The sequence below is a fragment of the Fulmarus glacialis genome, unplaced genomic scaffold (assembly GCF_000690835.1).
Source record: "Fulmarus glacialis isolate BGI_N327 unplaced genomic scaffold, ASM69083v1 scaffold25654, whole genome shotgun sequence".
Classification (NCBI taxonomy): Eukaryota; Metazoa; Chordata; class Aves; order Procellariiformes; family Procellariidae; genus Fulmarus; species Fulmarus glacialis.
This window is the reverse complement of record NW_009210267.1, coordinates 18,424-39,584: the sequence shown is the minus strand read 5'-3', so window position 1 is coordinate 39,584 and position 21,161 is coordinate 18,424. Positions and strand designations below refer to the sequence as shown.

At 44.3% G+C, this 21,161-nt stretch overlaps 1 protein-coding gene across 1 annotated transcript in view; it reads right to left on the bottom strand.

The window, feature by feature from the left end:
* Positions 1-7,232: 7,232 nt before the first annotated feature.
* Positions 7,233-21,161, bottom strand: part of KIZ (kizuna centrosomal protein) — a gene marked incomplete at its 3' end in the record, with an annotated part of 27,186 nt that continues 13,257 nt past the window's right edge. The window contains exons 5-10 of the mRNA XM_009577125.1: positions 19,540-19,789; positions 14,830-14,964; positions 13,502-13,666; positions 12,036-12,186; positions 8,309-8,468; positions 7,233-7,298 (exon numbers count right to left, since the gene is read on the bottom strand). Of these exons, the coding sequence (XP_009575420.1) occupies positions 7,233-7,298; positions 8,309-8,468; positions 12,036-12,186; positions 13,502-13,666; positions 14,830-14,964; positions 19,540-19,789 (927 nt within the window). The remainder of the gene's footprint in view (positions 7,299-8,308; positions 8,469-12,035; positions 12,187-13,501; positions 13,667-14,829; positions 14,965-19,539; positions 19,790-21,161) is intronic.

Below are 21,161 nucleotides of genomic sequence, written 5' to 3'. Positions count from 1 at the left end.
CCTGCTGAATGCTCTTCCCGTCCCGCAGGGCAGTGACATGGAGCCCATCTTTGATCCAGGCGTACCCACCACTCCTTTCCAGTTGGCACTTCAAAGTCCAGGTCTTTGCCAGCTCTACCAAAACTCGAGCTGGGCCGCTCTTGTCGTGCGGCTCTCCTTACGGCTTTTGTACGCATACTAGCCTCAAAAGACCGTTCCCCCGTGCTTTCCGTGCCTGCACTGGCTCTCTTTCCTTCACTACATCAAACAGTAACACAAACTACTTCTTCTTCCCCTTTAAGACCTTTCAGAGCCCAGCTTTGCCCTACCTGGCAATTATAATGCAATGCTGGGCTATCAGTACCCACTTCTGCCCTAGTTACACCAGACTGCCTTGCCAATTAGCCCAGTCGTTCCCCTCGAGCATCTCTGTGCTGACTTACATCCTACGTACCCTGCAGAAGTGGGAGATGCTTCTAGGGACTCCTAAGCCCACCAGCTCACCTCCCTGGAAAGCCTGGTGATTCATCTGGGTTGAGGGACCCACGAAGCATCTGACAACGTGTAAGCGGTCAGCGTGCAGCGACTGCTGCTTTGTGTGCTGAGCAATCACCTGGCTCTTACCTCCTCTTACCCCAATCATCCGCTTAATCCCCGTGCCTTCAACAACATGTCCGCATTGTAAGTTGGCGGAAAGGAAGAGTCTCAGTTACAGACATGCAGCGCTGACAACAAAACCAGCCCAACCTGGGCGCACGGCAATGCTTGCTTCACCATCGTGAGAAAGCACAAGCGATTGGTGCAACGTACAGGGCAGAGAAGAGAAAATACAAGAAATACGCTGCTAGAAGAGAAAACCCTTAAGCACTTCGCTCCTGGTAGAACTGCATCGTGCCATAAAACCCTTAGGCAGATCAGCGTATTTCCTTCATAAAACTGATCGTCGTGTTTAAGGTTAAATGCAACTTAGTCCAAAAAGACACTTTTATTCTGGGGGGTGTGTATGTGTTTCTGATGTTTGTTTTGCCAGAAGCATCTACCTTGCCCTGCTGTAACAGCCAAGCGCACCCTCCCTGCCGCAGGCTGGGGAGAGTGAGAGGCATCTACTGAAACACAAATACACGTTTTTCCCTGAGCACACAGCAGAACACGATAGCCCTGGCAAGAAAGATGTACTGAGTGGAGAAGAGGAGGAAGAAAAAAAAAAAAAGGAAAAAAGATGGGTTTAGAGCACATCATCGGCGTGCAGACTGAAACCCTTGAATAAGAGAATTGCCAGCGCCATAGAAATCATTCAGCGGGGAGCAGCGGCGCTGGGAAGCAGAAGCGAGAGGAGGGCTGCAACAGTGCTGCTGGAGAGCAGCAGCTCCTGACGGCCGTCTCATAACGCCTCCTGAGCCGTACGCAGGCTTGCTAAAAAGCACCTCTCCCCTCCCTCCGAACTCAGTAAATTCTTGCTACACCAGGTAAAGGACAGATGCCATCTGCTTGATGTTCTCTTCCGAAGTGGTTTTTGGAAGGAGTGGCCTCACCACATCACCAGCTCTCGTGTTGCGGAGACACCCCAGAAGCAACGCAGGGGTGAAGCTGTCCGGATGGGGTACTTTGAGCATTTACTCAGTCTGAACGGCCAGCCCATGCTGCGCAGACACAACTGAACAAGCTTGATAAAACTCAGTCTTTAAACTCAAACTGGGATATTAATAATGGGAAGTTCTTAATCCAGTCGTTCGAGCAATACTGCAGCAGAATGGGAGCTGGTGTGTCCCAGACGACACAGCTTTCCTTGCACCTTTTCCCCTATGCATTGTTCCTTCCACTCAGAACTAGCACAGGATCTGCGATACCACTATTAATTAAAAACACTCCACACTTTTCAACTCTGGATTAATTATGCAGTCGGCATGGGTCAAAGCAGCTTTCATGTCAGCTTTTGCAATTTTGTTCTGAACAAAATGGGTGTAGTTTTCTTCATTAGCCAACAATTCCAGGAAAAAAACGCTGTCGTTGCATAATGAACCACTATTATTTTGTTCTGCTGAACGTTTAAAGTGATCTTTAACCCAGAACATACTGTACCAGCACAGAACTGAAAAGAAGGTATTTCCTCCATGCATTCCCTCTATGGCCTAGGTTGCACATCTATCAATTTATAGCCAAACATCTCAGTGGCTAAAAAAGTGATTTCTGCAAATGAAGAGATAAGAAAGCTCTTGGCCTCGTACTTGCAACATTTGTATCTTGCTAATTGTATTACCTCTCTCGCAGAGGAAAAAGCCCACATTTTTTGAACATCAAAACCAGCATTAAAGCCCTTTCACTGCAGCTAGTCCCAGCATAGAAAAGTCATCTGCAGACACCAAATCGTCTTTCTGCGAACAATCTCCAAGTGCTTGACTCTGCCTGTCTAGAAATGGGAAAGGTAATTCACAAGGTTGCTGGTTTTTAAAATGCAAACTGGGAAAACAGAAATACCACTATGTTCATGTGTAGCCCGTAGAGTTTGTGAGCGAAATTGGTATCTTTGACCTAAGTGACAAAGCACGTAAGCAAACCGTAGAAGTCATACAGTAGGTGCTGCTCTAAACGGGAGAGGAACAAGAGCACTTTGTATGCCACTCAAAAGCTATAGGGAGCTATCATCCATTATTTCCAATAACAATCAATAATTCCTATGCAAACGGAGGTAGTTGGAGGGCAAAAGACCCCAGTGCTTTCGCAGACTGAACCCAGACACGTATCTGCATCTTCCTCCTGTACGCAAGTGAGAGCCTACACCAAAAGGAACTTTGCTTTTTCTGTGTACTTTTATCACCAGTAAAATACTTAGCAGCTTGGGTATTTCAGCTGTCACGAGACTTCAAAGTCAATAATGCCTTGAAAGGAATATTATCAGGATCAGTGGAGCCTGCAAGCTGTGTAGTTTTACAGTTACCTTGGCAATAGTTATTGCATCCGCATTCAGAAGTCCTGGTAGGTCTGGGCTGCCATATTGCTAGGTCCTGTACCAAAACAGAAAACTAACAGTTCCTGCCCAGAGGAACTTTAAATCTGAACAAGCTCCTCCACCACATTAACACTAATTACTGCGCTTGCTGATAATCTACAAAGAGCTACGCTGGATTAAAGGTGGGCTGTCAGCTGCCGTGCCGCTGCCAGCACACAAACAGCCGCTGTGCACGCCTCTGCCTTGGGACCAGAGGCGAGAGTGCCGGCTGTATTCGGGCTCTTACACACACCGACTTCCCTTGCAATAAAACAAAAGCCCTTGCATACAGAGAGAAGATAAAGGCTACCTGCAACTCTCTTTGGAGAGCAAATAGGTGGAAGAAATCTCCAAATTAAAACCTGAGCAAAACACTGCCGTAATCAGTATCCAGAAGTAGGTCAAATGCCAACAAATATCTCCCCCCTTCCTTTAAATGAAAAAAAAAAAAAAAAAAGGATAAATACTCTTATCATAATAATATACCAACATACGATGCTATGACACCTGGATGACCAGTGGACTCGGGAAATCCCAGTGGAGCAAGCCATCCAGTAAGAATACTTCTAGAAGCTGCTGCCTCTGTTTAAAGGTCAAAGAAGAATTTTCACCTAATTCGTAACTATAAAAAGACTCTGAGGTCTTTCAGGAACTTAAGTCGAGCAGCATAAAATATCACCTACTGGAGTATGTAATCCAAACTAATTTAAGCAAAACGTACAATCTTATGCTGTCCTAAGGTAGTTCTGTCAGACCACAACAGCAGCAGCGATTAATCACGTCCAGATGAACTTTTTTCATAACAGCAGTTGCGAATAGGTTGATATCAAACGAAGCGAAAAGTTGGGTAGACTTATTAATGCCTTTATTAGTGCACTCCAAGCGGAACCTTGGGAACCTTTTAACTTTAAGCTCAAAAGAGGACCTCATCGGGAAGGACACGTGGGCGTGGGAAAAGTGTTGGCAGGATTACGGGCTCATTAAAGGTGACCTAAAAAGGAAAGCAGAATCGGATTTGTGCTCTTTCATGTTCCCGTATGATATATAAAGAAGGGCTAATTTTTTTTTTCTTCTTAAAAGGGTTTTTCCTCCTTATTTCTACATTAGAGATTTCATACCTGGAGAGTAGCTGGAAGGTGACATTCAAGATGTTGTGAAAGTGAAGCCTGATGAGTGGAGAAGTAACGCCACTTTTATTCAAATGCTTTATAGTTTAACGTCTATTTAAATCAAAGACATAAACGAAGGGTAGGGAGAGAATCTGGTTTTGTTCAAGATTTAACAAACCTGCCCCTTCAGTAAAATCAGCAGTTTTCTTACTCATAAATGAGACTCAAACAGTCATCCAGCAAAACAAAAAATAACGGATTTTAACCTTTCTTTTTAATCTTGCATTATTCGCCTACCTCAGGAACAGCAAAAAAGTTGAACAATTTCTTTTACATGTCTTCCCAAGATAAAAAACGAAGCATCCATGAAGAAAACGAGAACGAGTCCACATATCCTCCTCTACCCTCATATAACCTGGCATAAAATGAGATTGCTATTAATAGCTAACTCCTCTCTGGGCGAGACCATACACAAAACGTAGTCCTTTTAAAGTCAGTTATCACAACATGGCCTTCCACAAGCTTAGGACAAGGCTCTAGGAAAGAAACCGTCTTTATGCTATGAGCTACATTGCCCCCGTGCCCCCAGTTGACTATGGGTTTGAAAAGCTCACGTGTCCTGCCACGGATGGGAAGAGCTCAGCAGATGTTTCAGTCCAAGCCTCTGTTTAGAAGAGCTCCGGCTGAAGTCAGTCCTTGCACGAGCAGTTTCAGGTACCAACACAGACTGTCTCTAAGGGACATCCAACACCATGCCAGCTATGGCTTTAAAGACCTTTTCCCCAAAGCCACACAGCTGTCTCCTTCCTCCCCTACAGGCATTAAAGAAAAAATACAAATACTTCTGGAATTTGCAGAATATTAAAATAAATAAATACTTTGGTTCTTTTTTTCTGTAAGAGAAGTAAGAGAAAAATAAACCAAAACTACAGCAGCATTCGTAAAGTGCCATCACAGAAGACTGCTTGGAAGCACATCCACCCAGCTCTCACAATGGAGTCCATCAAAACCCAGAAGCCCCAAGGCTTCCAGTGTTTCAAACCAACACTTAAAACCCTTAAAGAATGCAGCAAATACTGAAAAAAACAAAGCTTGTATCCCTTAAAAGCTTAGAAAAAGTTGTACAGCAAGATGATTGTGTATAGAATGGACACTAAATATCAGTTCATCTAAAAACACAAAGCCAAACCCTCAAACAAGTCATGTGAGCCGAAAAGACAACGCACCGAGATGCTGCCTCTATTTTAGGCACAGAACAATTTCAGATCTTCAGGGCCACAGCCTACAGCAAATAATGATGAGCAAAAAGGAAAAAAGTGACAGGCTGGAAGGGCGAGGAGCCAGAAGAGAACAAGAAGCCCAGAGAAGATCATGGGCTGAAGATGAATCGCATCTGAAAGGAGCAACTTTGCTTTCAAGTGAGATACGAAAAGCCTCACTCCTAGAGACAACGCGACCACTGGCTACTGGAAACACACTGCAACAAAACAGTAAATAAAGCAGACTCAGAAAGAATGGACTTTAAACTGAAGTTACTGGTTTCGGTGTTTAGGTTAGGGAGCATTTATCAGCATTTTTACAAATAGGAAGTATCAGTATTTGCATGCCCATTCAGTAAGAAAGCTACGGGAGAAGTAGGGAAGGGGGATGTCCATCATGGCTTGGCTTTTGATTAACTGACACCTCACACAGCAACCAGCCGCACAGACAGTCGGGGTCCCCAGCAGGAAAAACTGCAACAGAGAATTCCCTGAAAAATTTGTGTGCAAAATTATAGCTAAAACCAGTCTTGATAAGTCATAAAATTCAGGGTGGGGAGAAGCAAACGAAAAGCATTGGCAGCTGCGGAGAACCAAATTCAAGAGCCAGTATCCTCCTTAAAAAAAACCCAGTATCAGTTGGAGGGAGTCACCATTCCTGACATTGTTCTTGCTGGCACACTCTGCAGTATAGAGAACTTTAACCCCAATCCTCAAATTTGAATCCTCTTAAATTACAAACAAAATCGAACCAATCCCAAGATTTGCAAAATTTTAGATTACTTTTCAAATCAGAAGTGTGTTTTGTCTCATGAAAAAGATCGAAGTGGCTTTTAATTCCTCTGAAAAATCAATGCAATTCATGTTTTAAAATACGTTGCCATGTGTGACTGAAGGACATTTTAAGAAGCAGGAAAATGGAAAGCATTCTACTCTCTAGAACAAAAAATAAAATCTAAGTCTTATTGGGCTAACATAGGAATATTATTGCTGCAGTATAATTCAGGAATACAAGAAGCACATTTTTATATTTCAGCTGCAAATTAGGCTCAAAAAGCAGCAGAGGAAAACCTCTGTAGAGAAATGAATTGCTCTCTGAGAGACAGGTTATTTTGAAGCCGTAAAAGAGCAGAAAAGCAACAGCGCGCGTTGCATAAGCAGATGCCCTCGCACCTTTCTGTCGGAGTACACGCCTGCATAAATAAATATTTAGCCAAACATCAAAATTTATAAGGAAGCAGCCCACCACTTTACAAAATCAGGCAAAAGCAAATTGAGACTCATTGCAGAGAGCCCTGCCCTGAATACTAATGCATTATTGATACCCCAGGACCAAAAAGCAGCGACATCTCCGGATCCTAAGCAAGCCTCATCCATCTAATGCAGCAGGATCTGAACATGTCTTGATAAAACCTTATTGCTAAAAATTTTCTGTTATCAGGCAGCTTCTGTAACAGAGGCAAAGGCACGGCTTCCCGGCTAGCAGGGTTTTTCCCTGCGCTTATTCTAATGATACACATTCAATTACTCGAGAAAAGAAAAGAATCAAATCAGAAACATCTGTAGTTTGCCATATAATTACTGGATCTTCCCCATGGAGACTGACCTTTGTAACACTGATACCGGGACCTGAAAGGCTAAATGACAGGATATTCACATGGTTTAAATGTATAACATGATTACAAGGAATTAAATAGGCGCTGTTATTTTCCATCTTGGTTTATGTTAACATAAGCGTGGACTTTATGATCTTACATTTCATCTTTGCGCTCAGTATGTAGTAGCTGAATTTACTCACTATTAGTGGACCCAAACCACTAAAATGCCATGTTTTGATTATATAATAAAGTTGAATACTGGATTCGAGTTACATTCGAGTAATGCAGCCATTACTTTTACCTGTAATAGGAATCTCTTTGACCGCGCTTTCTTCCTTGCTCTCATCTTCACACCAGCTTGTGACTTCTGGATGTGAACACACTATAATGAAACAGATTTCAAAGTCGCAGTGATCAGACTGGTTTGTTTGCTTTTAAGCCCTACTCCCTTTAATTTCTCACTTTTGTTATCTCTTGTTTATTGATCTAAACTATCCATTACCGTCCTTAAAAGAGGCGCCTACTGTGAACTTTCCTCATATGCGAGGCTACCCTGCCTCTCTGTAGCTTCTAGAGAAAAGGACAAGCTAACCAAATGTCTTAAATAATTTAAGACCCAATGGGATTTAGGAAACAAACAACCCACAGTAACTCTGCGATCTCGTCCGGCAGCCCGACAGCAGCAGCGTGTATATCATACCAACCGCGGAAAATTAGTTTAAATCAAAGTCTCCATCTCCTCTGCGGATAAAAGTCGCGTGAATTTAGGAGGCCAAAAGTAGTTTGTTTACATTTGCTGCGTAAAGAGCATTGCAACCTAATTGCCTGTCTCTTCCGGACTTTGATGTAAGGGATGCTCTGAGAGCAGACCGAGCAAGTTGCCATCACCGATTATTAAGCCGGACTAATATATTACTTCCTTATCTAAAGAAATTAACTGGGTTTTCACAAACGCGTTCATCTTCTAAGCTCTGAAACTGCACCGCACACCTTTCTCAGCATGAACCCTTTTGAAAATTTGTTCTGCGGCCTGGCTTTATAATAAAAGGCAACAAATATATCCCACAATTTCTAAATGGTAGACATTTTTTAAACACATGCACACCTATAGATGCGTTTTTAATAACTGCCACAAAGCTTGCTTTTCTACTACTGCAAAAAAAAAATAGTCACAACAGGCATCACTCATTTTAAGAAATAACAAGAATGACAAACGGTTCTGAGATATTTAGGAAAATCCCCCGAAGTTCATTACAAATATACATTAATTCGTCAGTAACTATAATACAGTCCCCTGCAGATTTGGATAGAAAATCCATATATACAAAGAAGGACAATAACTTTGAGCGCACAGCCGGACCTTTTAACACTTGTTACCTTGTTCTCCCGTGCCGGCGAGCCAGGGAGCATGTTTTGCTTGCTTTATTTCCCCGCCGTCGTTTGGAATCGATGGCAAGCTGTAAGATGACTCATTACTCCGAATAGATGACCTATCCCCACACCCTTCTGGAAGGGCCTCTCTCAACACCGGTAGAGCCTGCAGCATTAAAAAAATAAAAATAGCCGCAGCCCTATTATCCTTTGTCTCGAGCGTTTTCCAACATACATTTAGGCTAATCTATACTTCATGGCGTAATCTGTTTCCAGGGTGTTTTTGTTAGATGTTAAATTACCTCTGAGTTAAATCGGCGCTAGCTCAGGAATTGCGTTCTGCCTTGAAATAACACAAACTTTGAATTATTCTTTTAATCGCTAGGTTTTCTGGAAATTCGCAGTATTCCCTGCCTCATGCATTCAGGGTAAGCAAAACAGAAGGGTGTATCAAATACGCTGCAACAGCAACAGACTGAAAAGAAATCTCTCCATTTCAGGCACGCAGCAATAAGGCAAGTTAACCCATAGCATTAGCAATAGCTGCAGCTTAAAACAACACTGGAGACCAATGAACCTGAAGGCAGAGAAGCCGATGCACAGCTTGCCCAAGCTAGCCTCAGCCGGGCACGGTTCCCACTTTAATCCGTGTTATTCCTGCACGTTTGTAAAGTTTTTTCTCTCCTGCCTGTGCCTGCAGCCCTCTGCAGCAGCACTATTCAGACCTCCGCAGTTAAACGTATTTTTGATGCAAAAAATTAAGTTGGAAGCCAGTACCTTTATAGGGAGCTGAACGTACCGTAAACATGGCTGAGTTAAAAGCAGGCTTTAAAATAAAGCAAGCGCTTCTCAGGTTATCATCGACCTGTGCTAACAGTACTGTGTGTGGCTTTATAAAGCTCTTTCTGAGAGCAGGAGAAATCATCCTTCCTGTTTATTATCTCACAAAGTGCAGCAAAGGCTTTTTGGGTATCCTTCCTATCTCTTCTTTACTTGTAGGGTGTTCCTCTCGGTTTCACTTTGTAACACAAAATAGGGACTTGAGTCTTTAAAATCTACTAGATTTTCTGCTCTAATTATCTAGTTGTTTAACAAAACAATTGTTTAATAAAACAATAAGTCTTCAGAGATAAGGACCAACATCTCAGAGAGAACTCCATGTTTTGTAACTTATTTTGTATGTACTGACCTGAGAATATGGAATGACTTCAAGCCAAAACATTTTGGACTCATGAGAAAATTTTATTCTCTTGCATCTGCTCCCTCCTCATTACTCCGTATTTTTTCAGGAGCCTGGAACGGCAGCTTTTCAGTCTTAAGCAAATAGCTCGCCAAATTTTTTTATTTCTATTAAACTTACATATGGGAAGTCTCCATACAAAACCAATGCGAGCAAGCTGCTACCTCCTCCAAAACCCAGGGATTTTAAGTCTCATCTTCTTAATGTAAAGAATGCCTTAAATTAAAGGCAGGATTGGGAAATCTTTATTACTGAAAGCAATTAATTCTTATGTGGCAGTTTATCTCAGTGTGGATTTCTCACACCAGAAGTACTTCGTTTACCTATTTGCAGTATCATTTAACATCCAAATAGGCATGAACCACCACCAACAAATACAAGCAATCAATATAAACTCTAGCACCGTAATTAATCCAGGCGGAAGTAAGGTTCCCACCAGGAGAACCAAAGCTCGGCGTGCAGAGTCACAGGGACCAAGATGACTCCGGAGTGGCCGACATCTCCACCAGGGCGTGAAGACGTCTAACATGCTGCATGAGCCACGCAGGTCTTATTCTTACAGGAGCGTAACTTGGCTGAAAAGGGCACTGGATTCCACAGCTTCCACAGCCAAGAGACTACCCCACTGCCCAGAAAAGGTGTTCCTACCACGCCAGCTCCCTATGGCTGTCCCACATCCACAGGAACAACACCCAGTTTTCTTATCAGGAGTAATGGGAGAGATCTTTGACAGAAGAGAAAAACTGATAGAAGATGTAAGAGAATAGAAGACAGACGTAATTTAGTGACAAGAGACGAGGAGAAGACAGGCAGGTGGACAGACAGACTCTGTGGACCACTGGAATGGGTGAGATGCTGAAGGCACTGGAGGACAAGGTGGACCTGCTGCTGGTCATCACCAAACCTCTGGGAATCACAAGTGCTGATGGGGATGGAGCTGGCAGACTTGACAGGTCTTTTTGTACAGTCAGGAGCTCAAAGCTCCCTCCTGCACCTTCACCATGTTGCCTGGCTTACAGCACCATCATCCAGTGGGGTTCCTGACAGATCTTTAAGCCCTCAGAGAAAGAAGTCATCAACATGGGCCAAAAATTCAGACTTTGGAGTCGTAAATATTTAAGATCCTTAGGTGCAGATCACTTACGAGTTCACTACTACATTATATACATCTTTATGGTAAAGCAACTGTTCCTGTACATGCACATTGTGTAATTTACATTGATCTTGTTCTGTGCAACCTGCTTGCAAATAAGGTGTTTCAAAGTAGGGGATGCATCCTGGTGTTACATTTAATTGACTGGCTCCACTTCATACGTAATATAAATGTTAAATGCTTATGTGTGGGCCACAGTAACACGTAGCAATAAACAGATTATTACTGCATATATTCAGCCATAAAGATTGTGTTATTGAGCTTTGACTTTGTAAAAGTTTTTACATGCAATTATAAATTTATGTATGGTATGGTATTTGTTTATCTGTCACCAGCGCAATGATACATTCCTTGCTCATCTCTTCTACTTTCCTGAACATTTTAAGAACAGAATACAAATCACTTACCCACACACAGAAAAAGAAGTTACCCTGGCTACTATTGAAAGTGTACAACTGACTAAAATATTGCATCTTCACCATTTGTTTCAAATGCTATTAAAACTAGCTATAGCAAAGCAGTTCAAACTGCTTGTTAATTTCTCATTGAACATTAGAGGAGAAATGTTTTTTGCAAATATTTTTTGGAGCAGAGCACAGGGCCAACTCATTACCCACGGGCTGCCTGGCAGACTCCCGGTTCCCACTGCAGGGGGGGTGCAGCAGCAGCTGGGACGTCACCCTGCTGCTGGCGTCCCAGCTCTCCTGGCATGGCTGCAGCTGGAGGCAGCGGGGACCGGAGCCCTGCCCGCCCCACACGGCTGGCTGCTCTGGGTTTGCAGCAAAAGAGGTCAGGGCACTCGCGGGTCTACCGAATGCCAACTGGTTTTTTTTTTTGAAAGAGTTAGTTTATAACCTTTTGTGTTAACATGTAAAAAAATGAGCATGCTAATATTTGTAAAATGCTCTGCGTATTCAGTGTACCAAACATAACTCTGTTTAAAAAAAAAATAATCATTCATGATAAAAAGCTAGTAAGCCACAGAGAAAGACAGATGATGTAAGTCTTGTGATAAATTCGCACCACAGCAAATGTGTGAGCTTGTTTAAATAAATAACTGGTTTTAAGGGTGGAAAACAGACACCCTCCTGGAGACCTTAAAGAGACCGTTTTCTTCGTGGGATGAAGTGCTGTACGTGTTTGCCTCAAGACAACTGAAGAACTTGTATTCTCTCCTTATCCACCTCCTAACCGTCTCCAAGGCTAATTAATGAATGCAGACTGCTTGTCGTTCCCCTTAAAGCCCACGCACCGGATTGTGTTAGCAGCAAGTCTCGCCTTAACACTGCCGATTAGTCTCTAGGTGTCCTCGATTTAGATTATTAGATGCAAGTGCCAACCTGGCTGTCCTGCGCCTTCTTGCTGGAAAGCAGCAGGCTTTCAAACATCTCCGCCACTTCTTCAGTGAGCTGAACCTGGTGCGTTTTCAAGAACAAGGCATGGTTGCTCAAGCAGGTCTGCAGCATGTCCACGTCCCACTGCGGGTCTGGCCTGAGAAACAAACCCAAGCACCGTTAGTGGGACACCCCACGTACGCGAGACTCGCACAGCTGCCATGCTACTCATTTATCTGAACAAGCGGTTGAACATGCAGTGGGAAAAGCCATCACACATTTTGTCCTTAACTCCCACTTTTTCTTTTAAAAATGTCCAAAGTGGAAAATGTAAGAAGTCACTTGTGAGTTCTGCAAATGTGGGGAGGACAGGCAGGGACGATTATCATCATGTCTGTCCCCTGGGTCTGCCCTGAGACTCAGGATCAGGACACATCAAACCTTTTCTGCAGCCCCTAGTCTCAGCCTTGGGCAGACCTCACTTACTCCATCAGGCACTCTGCTGGGCACCCACTTCCCCAGGCTTGTCTTTTTTTTTTTTCCAGAATTCTTTTTATTATTTTTGAGCAAAAGTGCTTTTTCTTTTAACGCAGAAAATACAAATACTGCAACCTTGTTTGCCAAAGATGTTTGTTTTTCCAGTTGCTCCAATGAAGTTTCACAAACAGAGGAGTGAATTCCAATTAATTCCACAAGTGTTTGTCCCTAAGAAACCATTCAGGAAATACAACAAAGTATTAGTGCTCGCAGGCATATCAGCCTCAAAAGAAGAACCAGGTATAGTTAAATAGATCATTCTTCAGCTCACAAGTGCCCCGATCCTGCTAACACTTGAGCATTGCTGAGCCTGTAACAGGGAGGAAAGTCTAGACAGAAGCTAAGTAAGAACGAATGGAAATTGTTTTCATTACTGTATTAGAGACCTTAAAAAAAAAATCAATTCTTGCTTGTCCTTGTGGCATACACACAGGAAAGAGAAAACCCATTTTGAATAACTGTGGTTTATTGTTTTTAAAGGCTATATGCATCTTCTGCTTCACAGAAAAATAATCTGCTTCTCAAAATTACATTCCCCATCCTTACGTGCCTGAGACTCGCGTTGAAGATCACAGAAATTACTGGCTAAGAGGTCTCTGAAGTTAATATGTTTCCTTCCCTGCCAGAGCAGCCTGGGGTGGGAGATGCTGTGGACTGGGCAAGACGGGGGACCTGGCCCAAGCACTGCCCGGCAGAATAAGATTCACCATCAGTGAATGAAAAGGAAAAGAAATGAATTTGCTTAATGTTCTCATTTCAAGTCGCACGGCTGCTGCCAAGATGCATAAAGATCAGCACTCAGACGTCTTTATTTTCCAGTGCAATCGAAGGTCTGGCCCCAGGTCTGCTTTCTCTGCGCAGAGAGGCAGAGCAGACTTGGGGAGGAAAGAAAAGATATTAATCACACCCACACGCAAGTTTTGTGCCCGTGTTACCTGGTTTGCTTTTCATCCACTGCTCTACCTTTAGCATCGAGTGTTTTCTCAGGTAGGAGGCATCCATTCAACATGCTCTGTAATAAAGCCCGAAGCTGATGAAGGACGACTGCTTCGCATTCTTCAAGGTCATCTTCTTTCAAACTGCTGGTCCGATTACAAAAGCTACAAAATAAAGCAGGTATTACTTGCAACGTTTATTTAAAGCCCAGACAGCCAGCATCGGTTTGGAGGCAGAATCTGTAACACTTCCCCTGGCTAATGGGATAACTGGTGGGACAGCCCAGGGGGACAAACATTCGTGATGCTCTCTGCAAAAGATGCAGAACAGGACAGGGAGGTCAAACCCAGCGCTTGGAAAACAGCAGGTTTAATCTCACACCTTTGCTTTCTGACAGGGAGAGAGGAACCTGTGCACATCCACTTGGTGAAACCGCTTCTTGGCCAGGCAGCCCCAGCCATGCCGTGGCCAAAGCAGTTATGTTGCAGGAACCCATCTCCAATGGTAGGCTGCAAGGGCCAGGTCGGTTGGCAACCCTTCCTCCTAATCCCTTAGAAAACCTCTAACCATCAAGTGCTTACGAGAATCCTAGTTTATGGAGGCTGACATAGAATTTTAAATAAAATTACAAAGCCATTCCCGGTTCTTGTAATTAAGATCCTGTGCTGCGGAGGGACTGCGAGGGCTCTCTAACCCCAGTTTTGTTAACACGCGGGTTTTGGTGATTCTCTTTGCTCTTTTACCTCAAAGAAAAAAATACTTTTCTAGTTGTTGTTGTCTACCTCAGTAAATCATATTAGCATTACTAGCTAAGGAGATGCTCGCATTCTTAGAAGTATTTACTTCACCTAAGGGATCTGTAGAGCAAGGCTGCAAAAAGTGCTACATTTAGGAAAGAGTATTTGTTGGAGTAATTTGCGTATGTGCTTCTAAGTGCCATATTTCAGCTCTCCAGTGACATTAAAACAGTGGAAGGGAAGGGAGGCCTCTTAGCAGCTAGCAATATGTTTGTTTGCAGGAGCCCACTTGCTCTTTGCACCGGCCATTTGTCACCGCAAGAGCGAGGACCCCAGCTCAAATCTCAACAGGCTCCTGCAAACCTGCTCGGTAACAGCCTCTTGCCATTGCTCACCTGAATTCAATTAGAAGCGTGTAAGCAATCAACAACAAAATTATTACAAGCATTGCATTGGATGTACGGCAGCAAGCAAACAAGAATAAAGGGGATGGGGTTAAGGCGTAGGCAGCACTGCACTCCTCCCCAGTTCCTGCCCACTCTGCAAGGGCAGCGGAGAGGAGAGGCAGCTCGCAGGGAAGCGGCATTAACCTGAGCAGCTCCGCCGTCCCCATCGTCCCCACGTGCTCGCCCTGGTACAGCGCCCGGTGCTGGGGGCTCGTCCTCACCACCACGTCTTCTATCAACTGCAGCGCGCGGGAGAGTCCCGCTAGCATCCCGCGGTGCCTGCGGACAGACAGAAAACAGGGCTTGAAGTGACTTGAGCTGCGACAGGTATTTTAAACGTGTTCCCATCACGTCAGTTGGAAAAACAAACACCCTCATTTTAGCTTTTCAAAGCAAACGGCAGCAAAAAACACATTGCTTGAGCTCTGTAGAAAGAAAAAAAAATGAGCAAACAAACCATCCAAAAATCAGCCAGGGCCTGAGATGCTACATTGAAATTAAACTGAGTAGTTTAATTCCTTCACCTCCACAATTGGAATAAATCTGGTGACCACCTACAGGTACAGGGACATAACTGGGACCTCAGAGAGGTTTTGATGAAGCTGCACCTCTATAATGATGCAAATTAGGACTTAAACATTGAAACAATACAGCAGGCTAATCCTTGAACAGAGGTGTAAATGGCTATTCAGGTCCAGGCCGGCCGCCTGCTTTGTTGGGGACTTTCCAGGCCAGGTCTCCACCAGCAGTGCCCCAGCTGGGCCTGCGCCCGCAGAGCCCCACAGGCAAAATAAAGATTTTTTTTTTTTTTTTTTTCCCCCCGTATGTAGAAGCTGACATATTGATACAGTTAATCTTGGTTTACGCTCCCTCAAGTGAAAAGCTCTGTGCACAAAAAGTTGCATCACTTCTGCAATCATGTGAAGCTATCTGCAAGTTGTGTTTTCCCTCAGACTGTTGGGCAACAGTGAACAATTAAGCGGGAGCTGCCGTGCATTTAGTCGAGTTTCCTAGACATTTAATAAGCAAAACAATGCCAGGGAGATCACATATGCAGTTAAACAGTGCTTTTTCTTTTCCCCCCAGTCTTACAAACCCTGTATTTTAGCGGCCGGCTCGTTTCCCATTGTTTTCCTCCCGCTGGGTGGTCCTTCCAGGGTGCCACTCGAGAGGGATACAATAATAAAAAGGGAAGGGGAAGGAAGGGACACCAACATAAAGAAAAACAAAATGTATGACAATCTGCAGCAGGCTACGGATCAGAGGTCAGCAAACAAGAGGTCCTTCTCTTTTACAGGTTGCTTCCTGGAAACAGTCTGATTAAGCTGACAGCTTGAATTATGTGTTACATTTTGTAATGCACAATCCATCTGTGCTAAGTCCTCTTCAATGCAGCTGAAGCAGCACAGGCATAAGCTCTGCCTTTTTCCACCCCCTCAGCACAGGCCTTAAAATAGTCATCATCTTTCTCTGCGCTAATTCTCTGAGACCCTCTCCCCCCCCTCGCTCCCCGGGTTTAAGCCCTTAAAGAAAGGGCCGGGTGCTGGAAGGAATGGTAAGAGGATACGGAGCCTTTCACCTCCGGCTCAGCAGCTCAGACCGGCAACAAGCAGCCAAGGACTGGAGCTATCGGGTGGCTTCACCTGGCGGGAGGGGAAATCGGGTGCCTTTACAGTGCCACTCGAAAAAGCCAGGCAAGCCCCCCGCTCACCAGTGGGCTCCTGGGCTGCAGACCTGAACGGAAAATACTCGGATCAGGCTCTCGCAGAGGTCTGAGCTGGCGGGACGAGTCTGAAGAGGTGCGTGTACAACCTCTGATCAACACACTTAGCCAGCAGTGCTCCGAAACATGGACTTCAGTTATTAAAAACGATGATTTTTGAAAATAAGGTAGCAAAATTGCAGCACCCCACCGTGAACTGCGACCACGGCGCACAGCTTATACTAAACAACCCTTCACAGCAACATACCTTTCTTTGGTTAATAACCCAATAATGTTATCATGATAACCATTCCTCTACCTGGAAAAGGCAGTCTGAAATTAGGCTGAACTCACTCAGAGGTAAAATATGACCTGCAAACACTTACTGCGGGGGAAAAAAATCCAAAACTTTAAAAAAAAAAGACAATGGTATTTCTGCAGTAAGGTAGGAAAGGCATTTTCTCTAAAAATATAAACTTGTGACTTCCTGACATGCAACAAGGATTTTGTTTTGCCTTTTGAATGAGCTATGATCCCTGTACACGAGAGCTCCCTTCCTCTCTATCATTCATACTAATTTCAAATAAGACACCAAAAGTGTATGAAGGCCCCAAAGACGACAGGCGAGGAATGGTACTTTGTTCGGATGCCACAGCAGCGACACTGCTGCATTGGGGAAGTCTAAGCTACAGATATTTTAATTTAGGACAACAAATATAAATAGTTTTGCAAAATTTCTGCATATTTCTTCAGCCAGCGTAGGAATTTCGTAAGAGAAAAACACATGGACTGAAGGGACATCGCAAGACCTGTGATATTATTCATTCTGTGAATCTGTAGCATGACATACTCAGACCAAAAAAAGTTGCATTCTCATAGTTTGTGTAATTTATATAATTGAAATTCATGTACTAATTACTTGGAAACTTTTCCCCAAGATCTTCAGCTCATTAATTATTTTGCAAGACTCGAGCGTGCATGTTGCATTTCACGTGCACTGGAAAGACGGACTTGGAAAGCCCACCTGGTTATAAGCGCAGCAATGGAAAAGGCTGCTTATCCCTCCACTAGACCTTCCGTGCCTGCCATTTTTTAAATTTTACCTGCATTTTAATTTTCAGGTAAAACAACTTAAAATTTTTATCTTTTCTGCAGAAACAGCTAACAGCAGTGATCCCACTTCCATGGCCTTGAGAAACGGAGGTATTCAGCTTGGCATAATGTGAAAGGAAACCTCCACATTCTGGTTTCAGTCGTGCTCCGGAGATAATGTGAGCAGTGAAACCTTTCGTATAATTTAGCTGGGCTTCAAAAGCATTGCACAATATTTTCATCAGTTATGAACAGCGAGGCATCACTAGCATCAACAGGGAGAGAACAAAAGGTTAAATTACCATCGCTCAGCTATGACTTCTTTAGCAAAGGCAGGCACTCTATGCAACTTCCCTACAAAGTGTTATGATTAACAGGTGTTATACAAAAGAAAAACTGGGTAAAAGCTATTTAGATGTAAATTAGATGATGTTTCCATAGCAAGCAACAGTCTGATGCAAATGTGAAATGATAAAGTTACAGAAGTGTATACTGATGGCCACTAGTTTCTGCTCAACTGTCATATATTAAAATACAAACTAATATTGAAATCAGTACCTAAGATGACCTGACCATGAAATGTAGGAAGAACAGATGCATTAAAAAGCTATTTAGATGTAAATTAGATGATGTTTCCATAGCAAGCAACAGTCTGATGCAAATGTGAAATGATAAAGTTACAGAAGTGTATACTGATGGCCACTAGTTTCTGCTCAACTGTCATATATTAAAATACAAACTAATATTGAAATCAGTACCTAAGATGACCTGACCATGAAATGTAGGAAGAACAGATGCGTTATGCAGATTAAAAAGCTGCAAACAACCAAAAAGGAAAAAAAAAACCAAACACCAAAAACCGGCAAAAGAGTGCTTCTCATTCTCCAGGGGTAAAAACGCTGGTTTCTTTTGTACGTGGTCTCTCCCCAGCATACAGCCACCACCTAACCACCCCGTATCTAGTTAACTGCTCCCGCTAGGAGCATTTTGCATGTGAACAGTGCCCACACAAGGCAGGGAGACCCAAGGGGGGCAGCACCTGCGGGAATACAGCATGTGCCTGCAGAAAAGGCTTTCTTCAGTGTTTCTGTTGTGAGTGGAGGCAGGAAAACACCGGTGAGGAGGAAGAAGGGTGTTTGAGGATACAGAGGACAAGGAAACAGAAGCGTGCTGCTAAGGGAGAGCGGGCAGGAGAACGGCAGCAGTCGTAGGTCACAAAATTGTGGAGTCAGGCAGTGGTAGGACGGCTGGGGTGAAGGGGAACATGGACATGAAGCACCGCAGAGGGAACCAGTGGCATACAGACTTTCAGAAGAACTAAGAGGAGATAAAAGCAGGAGGGATGCTCCCGCAGCAACATGGCACGACAAGGAGGAGACCCAGGAACGGATCATGGCAGTTGGCATGGGGTTGTTTGAACACAGCAAGGGAGCAAAGCCAGCCTCCCGTGCAACCTGGGCAAACCCCGTGGACCATCTCATAGTGGGTATTGCCCTGCCGGGATGGGGGTGCGCTTCCCTGTCTTACGAGGGCATTGCAAGGACAAAAATCCAGCTGTGATTGATATTACACCTGATACTCTGGTATTGCAGTTGTTGTTGGCAATAAAACCCCACCACTTTCACACAGTAGCAGAGGACAAGCTGTGCATTTGTGTCACACCTTCCTCATTCTTTCTCTTGTTCTCTCTCTGCTATTTCCAAATGCAATGCTCAAGAAATTTAACCAACCAGAAATTTTAATCCACACAAAATATGCTGTTTAGTAAATTATAAGTACTATTATACAAACTTGTTGAAATAATATTTGTGTACATTTAAAGAACATCTATTGCATTTTAACAACAAACATACTTAACTTGTCCAAGTCTGACCTGAACAAGTTACCTGAGGCCATTTAACTGCTAGCAGAGAGGTAGCAAGATACTAAATAAATAGGTAAGAAGTTTGCCCACCTGCATGCGAGCTTTAGTGCCAGGCACCAGGCAAGCTGTGAAAAAAGCCTCCAGGGCACAGGCTAACGAATGAGTACCAGCAGAGAGAAAATACATAAGGACATACCCGCCTGGTGCCGAGCTGACCGAGGGCTCCTCCTGCGCTGCGGGAGGGCTTGGTGGTTGCAGCAGGGAGCCCTCCGCAGTGTGGGCATCCCTGCCCCACTCCCAGCCGTCTGCTGGTGAGGCCGTTCCCTGCGGCACGTCGGGGGTGCTCGGCATCACCTCCTCAGGGCTTGCGGGGACTGGGAGCTCATCGCTGCCCTCCCAGCTTGCCTCCTTACAAGTCCACCAGTTACTCAGGGGAGGCTTTGGTCCTGTAAAAAAAAAAATTATTCCCAAACATTAGCAGGACCAAGGAGTACATCGTAGCATAGGGAATTAAACTAAGATTACCAATGCTCTTTGTTCACCTCTTTCACTTAACACGCGTGAGGGAGCATCCCTCTGCTCTCCCTTCGCTTTGGGTTTCCCTGCCCATGGCCCCATGTCCTTCTGTGCTCCTCTCGCAAGGGGGAGTCCGGGGAGGCTCCAGGCCTCCACGCTCACGCCTTTTGGGTTTGCAGCTCCCGGCGGGCGGGAGACAAACCCGGCACTCCTCAAAAACCATCACCACATGAAGGCCAGCTACTTCACTAAATCATCCCTGGAGGAACGATGAAACAGAAAAAGCTTTTCTTAGGGGGGAAAAGTGCACCTGAAGAGGCTACTATCGTACACGTTTTTTAAACCTTGCAGAAGAAATACACGCCTGGAGGCTTTTAAACTCTGCATGTTAATTGCCTTCTCTAAAAGAGATGAATACGGGGCTGAATCACACTTCTAAGACGACAGATACACGCTACTTATCTTCTTATAGAATGCCAAAAGTTAATGGACCAGCTAGTGCTGTAACAAATTAGTATTGCTACAGAAATTCCCAGTTTTCCATAAAATTCACCATGGGTTTAAATTAACCAGCATTCGCACACCTGCTAACGCTACAGCACCAGCATTTCTGCTTGTCTTGGTCACAGAGTTTCACTGGAACCGAATCACGTGAGGTTTATGCCAAACAGTAGCTGGTGCCAGGATGGGCTCTCTTAGCCTTGTTTCCAAATTTCTGAAGCAAGTACGTGCAACAGAAATGTCACTACTGCACTTGCTGGGAAATAAGGATGGAGAGGAATGGAGGTTTTTTTTCCTCCAGTGTGGGGGGTGGAGAGAAAGAGGCCATTTTCCTGCTTCATTAATCTGGGGGAAATGACATTTGTTCCTTCCCACATTTTGTGCTGCCAGTGCTGAGCAGCAGCCAGGGAGCAGCAGGAGAGGCTGGCAAGCACCGCCCTGCACTGAGCAGGCAGCAGAGCAGGCAGAAGAGCAGGCAGCGCCGTGCCAAACCCAGTGCATGCTCGCTCCAGATACGGCACAGCTAAGCGTCGTCTTCATCAGCTGCCATCGTTTGCAGCGTGGAAGGTCAAGCTTAGGAGAGCCGGAACAAGCCAGTCCCCTCTGCTCATTCAAACCTGGACCACGTTAGCCTGTTCACAACGCGCGCCTGGCAGCAGACAGACATAAGAAGTCCCCCCAGGCAGTCTGAGGTGATTACCGTGCCGTTTGACAAAAAGCTCATTTTGATTTTGAACCCAACTGCACAGTTTCTCTGAAGGCAGAGATACCGCATTCCAGAAATTAAATGGGTATTTCTTT